At 42.5% G+C, this 9,569-nt stretch overlaps 1 protein-coding gene and 1 long non-coding RNA gene across 2 annotated transcripts; one reads left to right on the forward strand and one right to left on the reverse strand.

Annotated features, from left to right (window-relative positions):
- Positions 1-5,755: 5,755 nt before the first annotated feature.
- Positions 5,756-8,436, reverse strand: ccr6b (chemokine (C-C motif) receptor 6b). The gene is made up of 2 exons (XM_040198714.2): positions 8,290-8,436; positions 5,756-7,105 (listed from the first exon to the last, which is right to left on the reverse strand). Exons 1-2 carry the CDS (start codon positions 8,317-8,319, stop codon positions 6,032-6,034), a joined length of 1,104 nt encoding a protein of 367 aa, XP_040054648.2. The 5' UTR covers positions 8,320-8,436; the 3' UTR covers positions 5,756-6,031.
- Positions 7,426-8,697, forward strand: LOC144388336 (uncharacterized). The gene is made up of 2 exons (XR_013452662.1): positions 7,426-7,634; positions 8,279-8,697. It is a non-coding gene; the product is annotated as an uncharacterized LOC144388336 (long non-coding RNA).
- Positions 8,698-9,569: the final 872 nt, after the last annotated feature.

Consider the following 9,569-nt stretch of genomic DNA (forward strand, 5'->3'; position numbering starts at 1 on the left):
ACTGATGACTGGCTGACTAGCTGGCTGATGGGCTGACGGCTTGACCCGCCCACATTCCTCAGTGGACACCAGCCGAGTCCAGTCTGACCGAGTGGGATAATCCCCTTGCTACCAGGACCCCTAATCAGCAGGGCCTGAAATGGGCTACTTGATGGGGAGGAGGAGGCCAACGTGACACAGGGAAGGGATGTATGTCTGCAAATACTAAATGATGAATACTGAAAGATATCTCGGGCAAAACAAATGAACTGGGCTCAGGGTTTTTTCTCGAGCGGTGGACTTGTTTTAGTTTAAGCTAAGAGAAAAGTGCCTTGAATTTATGCCCTAAGAAGAATTAGAGGTTTAGGATACACAGATGAATGCAAATATACAACCCAAATGTGTATTGCTGGAATGCATCTGTGAGCCAAACGCTACAGTGTGGGATTGATAGAGGGGCACAGGTCAAAGGGCAACACCTTTCTGTTGTTCTATTCAGGGTACATCGTGGAACCTGCCGGTGCTCCTGTTGTGCGCTGTAGTAGCTAATGTTACCTAAAAGGTCCCATTGCATTTAGAGGCAGGGGGTTCAATCCCAGAGTGTCTTTACGTTATCGTCCCTTTAAAAATGTTACAGTATAGCAACGCACCTTTCTCATTACACAATCTTTTTGTGATGTGAGGTGTGTATGTGATATGTTGAAGCTTGCATTATTTGTCATTTCGCTAAGCTTCATGTAAACTAGGAATGGAGCTACACCAACTGTGTATTATATCTTGTATTGAATAGATTTGTCTTAGGTGCACTAAATGCTGTAAGCGCAAAGATGTATTACCTTCTCAAAAATCAAGTTCGGAAGTAAAATTTTCTAAATAAGTTTTGCTTATGAAACTAGAATTTTTGGCTGCAAAACAAAAACTTTTGCTCTCAAAAAAAAAGCTTTGGTCTCGGAACAAAAACTTTTGCAATCCGAGTTTGTACGTAGTGGGCGTACAAACGTAGGGCCGTTTATCATTTCTGATTGTTTTGGTGTGAGTTGTTGTGTGTTGTAAGTAGGGCTGTCGATTATCGATAAAAAAAAAGTAATTAATCGCATTTTGAAGTTCATTAATCTTGATAAATGGCGATTAATGTTGTTTTTACAATGTTGTTTTTAATAAATGTTTGTTTTTCTTCTAAAGACTAAATCATAACAGTAATGAGTTATCACTTTAGAAAGCATGTATGTTACACACTATTGTTTAATTGTAAACGTAAACACAAAACTACACAATTGATCATCTTGGAGGCAGAATTCCACCGGGTGGAACATGTTGAACTAGTGACTAGACAGAAGTCTAAAGGTGCTGCTTATTTTTTGTAATAACAGTTGGGCTGTAGTATATAAAATTAAATGTTGTATTTTGTGGAATGCTGTTAATATACATATCACTTACCAGTGTTAACATTTAAAAAATGTATTCTTAATTGTTGAAATTAAGAATACATTCTCTGCACAGTGTCTGTATCTTTACTAAGATGGTATTTGCTTGCTATAGAGCTATAGAAATAATACAGATTAGAATAAATATATTAGAGAAGTTATGCAGTCCTGCTGTCCTTGTGCACTTTGCTCTCAACTCTCCATCATTTAGCGGCTGTGTTTGAAGTGCCAACAATGTCCCCACATCTAGCAGAACGTTTTCAAACCACGCTCTGTTAGGGACACAGTGGTGGTCCTCTGCAGACTGTGTGCCGCGCAGGGTGACCTTAGATGTTGAGATGGAAGTAGCCTGGCAGCTAGCTTAGCATAGTGGTGCTTTAAGTGGTCCGTTTGCTACTTACCCCCTTCTGTTGGACAGTAGTTCCTCTGCACAGTTCTCCGCTGTATGTCGTGCCTCTGTATGTTTTACTTTGAATGCAAAAAGCTCTCTCCAACTTGATGTAACTGACAGAAGCTAGCAATCGATTTGTTTCCGTGGTCAACCTCCGGCCCCGTAAGTAAACAAACTTAATTACACTAAAATGTTTTGTTGCATTAATCTTGGCCACATTAATCGCATAGATTAATGCGTTTATGTTGACAGCACACATATATCTGCCGTGTATGAACCGTGTGAAGTGTATGCTCATGAAATTATTCAGTCCAACACGCTCTGGGTTTTCCTCAAACTTTTTATCTCACTTCACTGACAGCAACCCCCGAGTCTCTCCGGACCACCTCTTCTTCTCCTCCACCCTTTCCTCTCACCTCCAGATGGCCGAACAGCGCCCACTAGCGTTCAGAATGAACTCTTACACCACTATTGTTTTGCCTCAAGGCCACTCCACAGAGACTGCTCTCCTTGCTGTCTCAGAGCAACTCCACACTGCTAGAGCCGCCTCGCTCTCCTCTGTCCTCATCCTTCTGGACCTCTCTGCTGCATCAGTCAACCACCAGATCCTTATCTCCTCCCTTCAGGAACTTGGTGTCTCAGGCTCTGCTCTCTCCCTTCTCTCGTCCGAACCTACCGGGTAACCTGGAGAGGATCTGTGTCGGAACCTTGTCCTCTTACTACTGGAGTTCCTCAGGGTTCCATCTTGGGTCTCGCTCTACACCAACTCTCTTGGCGCTGTCATTCGCTCGCATGGCTTCTCTTACCACAGCTATGCCGATGACACCCAACTAATTCTCTCCTTTCCTCACTCGGACACCCAGGTGGCGGCATCTCTGCCTGTCTGACTGACATCTCCCAGTGGATGTGAGCCCACCACCTGAAAATCAACCCCGACAAGACTGAACTATTTCTCTTTCCAGGAAAAGACTCTCCGACCCAGGACTTGACTGTCAACTTTGGCAACTCCGTGTTAACGCCCACTTTACCCTTTAACCTAAGAACCTCGGCGTCACAATTGACAGCCAACTCTCCCTGCCTCCCAACATTACTGCGACAATACGATCCTGTAGATACTCTCTCTACAACATCAGGAGAACACGTCCTCTTCTCACTCAGAAGGCTGCCCAGGTACTGATTCAGGCTCTTGTCATCTCCCGCCTGGACTACTATAACTCCCTCCTGCAGGTCTCCTGCTACCACCATTCCACCTCTGCAGCTCATTCAGAATGCAGCAGCTCGACTGGTCTTTAACCTTCCGAAATTCTCCCACACTACTCCACTCCTCCGCTCTCTTCACTGGTACCGGTGGCTCATCCAGTTCAGAACATTGGTGCTCACGTACCATGCAGTGAATGTATGGGGTCCAGCTTACATCAGGACATGGCGAAACCCTACATCCCGACCTGCACTCTCCGCTCTGCATCTGATAAACTGCTTGTTCCTCCTCACTGAGAGCAAAACACTCGACTAGATCACAACTCTTTGCTGTCCTGCTCTGAAAGGGTGGAACGAGCTCTGAAGACATCAGGACCACAGAGAGCCTTCACATCTTCCGCCACAAACTAAAAACAATCAACCTGATCCCCAGAGCATGTCTTTGGACTGTGGGAGGAAGCCGGAGAACCCGGGGAGAACCCACGCAGACACAGGGAGAACATGCAGACTCCACACAGAAAGGCCACTGAGCAGAATCAAACCCAGGACCTTCTTGCTGTGAGGCGACAGTGCTACCCACCACGCCACCGTGCCGCCCATCTATAGCAAATTGTAAATTGGCTTATTTGAGGAAATTGCACTTTCTTGTTTCTTGTTCTTCTGAGTTTGTACCCTATGGTTGAATGCACTTATTGTACGTCGCTTTGGATAAAAGCATCAGCTAAATGACATGTAACGTTTACCTGGAGGGGGCCGGAGGGGGTGCTCCACCTACTCAATACCTACTGAAAGGCCGTGTGAGAGCGGTTATAGCTGAGCTACCCACAGGGTTCGCTCACGTGCACTAACACTCACTAAGAGCTAGGCTCCGCTGGTCCAGCTATGGAAACAAAGCACAAACAGTTAATGTTCTAATGCAAAGAAACAAGTAAGTCAAGTTGTCAAATAAATACCGTGTACAGTCCTGGCTTATAAATGTAGTTAAGTTGAATAAATGATCAACAACTTACCGCATTGCCATCAGCACACATTTCCTTTGTGCTGTCATGGCCCTGCATGGCATTATGTAGGCTCTCAACGTGCACGACCTCCTGGGACACCTAAATGGAGCAGAGTTGCCATCTGTTTAAATCGTGAATGTCAACTCAGGGGGGACACCTAGTAGCTAGTGTCGAGGCAACCTATGAGGAAAATATGGCAGATACCCGTTCAGACGCAGTATCTCGTGTCCAGATGTATCCATCCTGTATCCATCCTCCGTTTTACAGTATTGTAACTGCCAGTTAATAATGTGAATTTCACAGTACCTTTCTTTTTACCAAAGTCTCTTGATTGTGCTGTTAGCATCGTTAGCTTCCAGCTGCCGGCTAAAGACATTGCTATGCTGAGAACAGCACAGAACTTAAACATCCAGGAAGAGGGCTGTGTCAACAACTCACAGAGTAACGATTTCTGTGTCTCTCTGAGATGCCAGTGGACTCAAAAATACTGTTTGGACCAGGTAATTAATGGCTTTCATGCTGTTGTTAATCTGCCCTTCATGAGACTCTATTGGGATCTGTCTTTTTTCTAGCTGTGATACGTGATTCTTGAAACTTGTGGTGGCATTTGCCACTCTTGACGTGTACCCTAAACCAACCACAGGAAATGACCTTCACAGGAAGATACATTTTCCGTCTTGCCCCACAAAAAAGACGTTGACAGAAAATTGCATAAATCTTTCTTTAGAGTGTTATTGTGTGATGATCGAAATAGTTTATCAATAGCGTGAAATTAAGTTTTATCTGCCTTTAGTTAGAGGTTTCCATGAGCGGTCGTACTTATCCTGAGGGCAAAGACTAGTGTTAACGGGGTTCTGGTGTAGCTGAAATCTGGGCCACCACCTTCCCTTCTGTTCTCTGATCGTTGTTAACAAATTAGCCACTTTGCGCTTGTGTGAAAGGGTATGGAGGTTCCGGTCGGGGCCTCAGCCAATTGCTGAGATGAATGCGTTGATGACCTTTGGACGTGACGTATGATTTGTTAAGAATAACAACCTTTGGTTTTGATAGAACTGTATAGTCAGACTTAATGTGCTGACAAACCTTGTTCCGGCAGTGGGGGGCTTCCAGAGAGTAAAAGTTGCACACGATAATTGGATTTGGAGTGTAGAGGTAACAAGCAGCCAGTTAAACTGAAAAACCTTCTCCCCATGCCAACAGATTCAGCCAAGGCAAGAGGACAAGATTTTGCTATGGTCATTGGTTTAGTAATATCATTAATGTTAAGCTGTTAAGGAAATGCGCTATTTTAGCAATTGAACTTGATCAGGAAATGTGACAGAACCAAAACAATCTGATATACAAAAGGTGGACAAGTGTATTGAGTAGATGTGTAGAGAAGAATCTCATCCTTTGTTCTTTTCCTAAATGAGTGGAATTGCTTTATCCTACACAGAAAAACAAGAAAACGTTGTGTCCCAATAACACATCGAATCCTCCAGTTATATTTTTAAAAGGACCCCTTATGAGTCGGTTTGAAATCACTAAACATACAAGCCAGTGTTGTCCCATAATTCATGGAGCTGTGAGGTAATACTCACGTTGTTGTAGGCCATAGACAGTGTCTTATTTTGTCTTTTTCACATTAATCTCACTGACCCAGCAGTGAAGAAGGAGAATACACAAAAAAGTGTATATGTATATATTAACAAATATATCTAGATGATTTTATGGGATTCTTCAAAAACCAAGAGTTTGTATAACATTTAAAAACATTAAAGATCTTTTCTTGAAAAATATTTATTTATTTTTCTGCAAAAGTACAGATGAAACAGAGAGAATGTGGATATAGAATTTCTATTGAAAGTCACATGCTAATTAATATCTAGGTTTCAACAATATTACAGTATTTTAGATTGAAGGTAAATTGCTAATGCCAGCTGAGAATTCAGAAGTTTCAAATACCCCACGTCTTATGTACAGCAAGAAGCAAAGTAATACAACAAAGAACACAAGATCTTCGGTAAAGATCATTGCCAGTGGCCTGTACCGCTGCAGCGTCACGCACTGAATGATCTCATGTTGTTGGAGCCGTCTGAAGACACGCGGCCTGAGATGCAAGTATCGGACGTTGCGCGTGACGAGCGAGCTGTGCTGGTGTGCTTTTTGCTGAAGCACCACAAGTCCAATATTATTTGCTGGAAGTGGGTCCTGAACTTCACCCCAACGAAGGCGTAGAGGACGGGATTGAGACAGCAGTGGAAGTAGGCGACGCTCTTGGAGACGGCTAGCACTCGGAGTCTGATCTTCTCTGACGCGCAGGTCCTCACCTTGAAAAGAGACAGAGTGTGGTTCAGCAGCGTGGCGTTGTAGGGCAGGTGGCACACGACGAAAACCGCAACGACTGCCATGACCACGCGGATGGCCTTGTGCCTCTGGCTGCTCCTGGCTCTCAACAAGGTGCACACGATGCTGGTGTAGCAGAACATCATCACCAGCAGGGGCAGCAGGAAGCCAATGGCCATTTGAAGGCTGGGAACCGCCACCTTCATTAGCTTCGCCGTTCCTGTCTCCTTGAATGACAGCTGACACGTGGCCTGGGGGTCTTCGCTGCGCTCGCTGTAGAGAAGTGTGGGCACAGTTAAAGCCACTGCGAACACCCAAACGGCCGAGCAGATAAGACGGCTGTAGAGCAGAGTGCGCGGGCGTGCGCCGAAGGACTTTCTGGCCTGGACTATAGCGACGTAGCGGTCGCCGCTAACACACGCCAGCAGGAGCATGCCACTGTAGAGGTTGATACTGTAGGCTGACCTCAGCATCTTGCAAGCCACGGAGCCCATTAACCAGCCGTGCTGCTCGTTGTAGATGAGAAATGGCAGGGCGACGACAAAGATCAGGTCCGCCACAGCTACGTTATAGAGATAGACGTCCGTCATGGTCTTGCTCTTCTTGTAGCGTATGTAGGTGATGATCACCAGAGTGTTGCCGATTAGGCCGAGGGCACAGATGATGGAGTGGATGTACGTTTGTGCGATGATTTCCATGGGGTTGGGGTCAAGGTTGCAGGGTTCTTCACCGCCGGGTTCTTCACTGTAATAGGAATAGTCTACAGTCTGTGACGTCATGTTTTGGATCTGGAGGAACATTTACACAAAATGGCCAACAGTTAGGGGAATGCAAATGGAAAATAACATTTTTTTTTTTTACTTTCTACCAAGTACATTTCCTTAGGAGTGTCATTTTAATACTGTATTTATTCTCAAACAAATCTGTAAAACTTGAAAAAAAAAGGTTGTTCCAAAATAGATGGAAAGACGGTATCAGCACATGGCGTGTCACATCCTCCTGCAATGACTGGTAACACTCCCATCACGTCACAGCGCTTATGTCTGTACACAGGATGAAGGCTGTTCTAGTTCAGCTCTTCCTCCGGCTGCCAGTGACCCAATTCGACATTAAATGAACATGAAAGTAGGATGGAGGTGGTTGCACTTTGTGCTGTGTCTGATCTTATGAGGATGATTAGATGTGTATCAGCGAGGACCTTCTAGATGCACCACTTTGTGTGTAGAAAGGTCGCTAACATGTACTAAAACATATCAAAGAGTGATGATCAAAGAGTGCCTCTGCATGCAACAAGAACAGTAGATTCTTCTGTTTCAGGTGAGAACACACACCTCACATCAACACGACTTCTCCTTTCTGCAAAAAGTAGCATATAAAAAATGTTTTGCTGGTTCAACTCACTTCTTCAAAAAGCCTGATATATGGAACAGATATGACATTTGTTGATATCTCTGGTTTCAGACTTTTCACTTCTCAAAAATCACTAAGACAAATGAATGTGTAGATGTGCTTGTGGCCGATGAGGAAGGTCTCATATATTTGTTTTGGAAGATGACAGATTGAGATAAATATGAGCCTTTTGTTTTGAGACCATTTTGAGAACTGCGTTCTCTGTATCGTTTCAATATTTTACAGGACTGACAGTTCTATAAAGGTTTTCCGCCTGTGAAACAGAAAATTTGATTTAAAAGTTAAATCAAAATAAATAAATAAATAAATTTAAAAAGCAATCGATCCTTGGGGGTTTAAAACGGGCCACAGTGAATCTTCAACATTCATCAGTACAGTTTTAAAATGTATCACAAGTACAATGTCAAGGCCTAATCATTGAATAAGACTTTTAGAGGCTGCTGAATGAATGATACATAGACACCTAAAAAACATGTTCGCAGTCACCAAACTGAAAAAAAGTTTGAAAACGTTTCATTTTGCGAATATTCATGCTCATATCTTCCATTCAGAACATACGCACCTCGAAGATCGACATCTCAGGAAATTCCATTATCCTCCGTGTCCCTCGCCGTCAAGTCAGCAGAGAGTGAACGCGCTTCCTCCCGGGTGTCAAAGCTGAGAAGAGTGAGTTCTGTGTGACAAATGCTGAGTGGTTCAAATATCAGAAGAAGAAGAAGTCAAAACCTCACATCCTCACAGGCTGTGTGTGATTAAGGTGTATCACTGAGCCTCACCTGCAGGGACACCCCCACGCCTTTACAGCCAGTGCTTTGATTTATTGCTAGTTTGTTGGATTCATTCATTTCCCCCAGTTGATCAGAGAGTCGACTTGAAGTTCATGCTTTAAAAACCAAAGGGTTGTTTTTTGTGAGCTACTATGGCATCTGATTTTTGATCAAAATGAAGAAATAAAGTCACTTTTTAAAGACACAGAAGATTTCTTTTGTATCATTTATGAATTTCCAAATTAGCAGAAGGAAGGGTTGTTTCAAACTAACTGCCCTCAAACATCAGTTTGTTTGAGTCTGTTTTATAAAATGATTATTGTTTTAAGTTCATCTTAGGTTGTTTTTTAATTTGGTTTCTATAATTAACTGTTATTTTCTTTATTTTTTAAACTTGGATCCAAAATTATAAAGAGCAATTGCCGACCCCCTAATATTTATTTATTTATTGCTCTTAATAATAATAATAATAGCATTTCATTGTCATTTTTTTTCTTATCGCATTATTTGTTCCGTGAAATCACATAAAATAATCTACTGTTTTAAAGTTCATTTTGGCCCCTCCATACTGTTTTTAAGCTTTCTTTTAGGGGTTTTTTGCTTGTTGAAGTTTTTAAGCTTTACATATTTACCATATAATTCTAAACTCTGACTTTATGAATCCTTTATGGATTTGTCGTTTTGGAGCATTACTTGTGATTGATGGTGGTTTGAGAGGAAGTAGCAGTGCTCTGTTGCTTTCCCTCCATATGGCCAGCAGATAGAGCTGATGTCACGTCAGTGGATTGCAGCTAATACAGTTGAGCAGTGGCGGCTGGCGGATTATTTTTTTAGCAGGGCCAGCCAATCGGTTTCAGTAAACGTCCCAGTATAATTCATTGCAAAAAATGGTATGGTTGGTATTTATATATAAAATAAATAAAACAATATTCAGAATATAACTACCATATCGTAAATATTATAAACATCCAATATAAAAATAATAATATAAATTAAGATATAAATATATTTATTTAAAATCTACTAAAACATGTATATGTGTATATATATATGTATATATATATATATATATATA

The sequence above is a fragment of the Gasterosteus aculeatus genome, chromosome 15 (assembly GCF_964276395.1).
Source record: "Gasterosteus aculeatus chromosome 15, fGasAcu3.hap1.1, whole genome shotgun sequence".
NCBI classification, from domain to species: Eukaryota; Metazoa; Chordata; class Actinopteri; order Perciformes; family Gasterosteidae; genus Gasterosteus; species Gasterosteus aculeatus.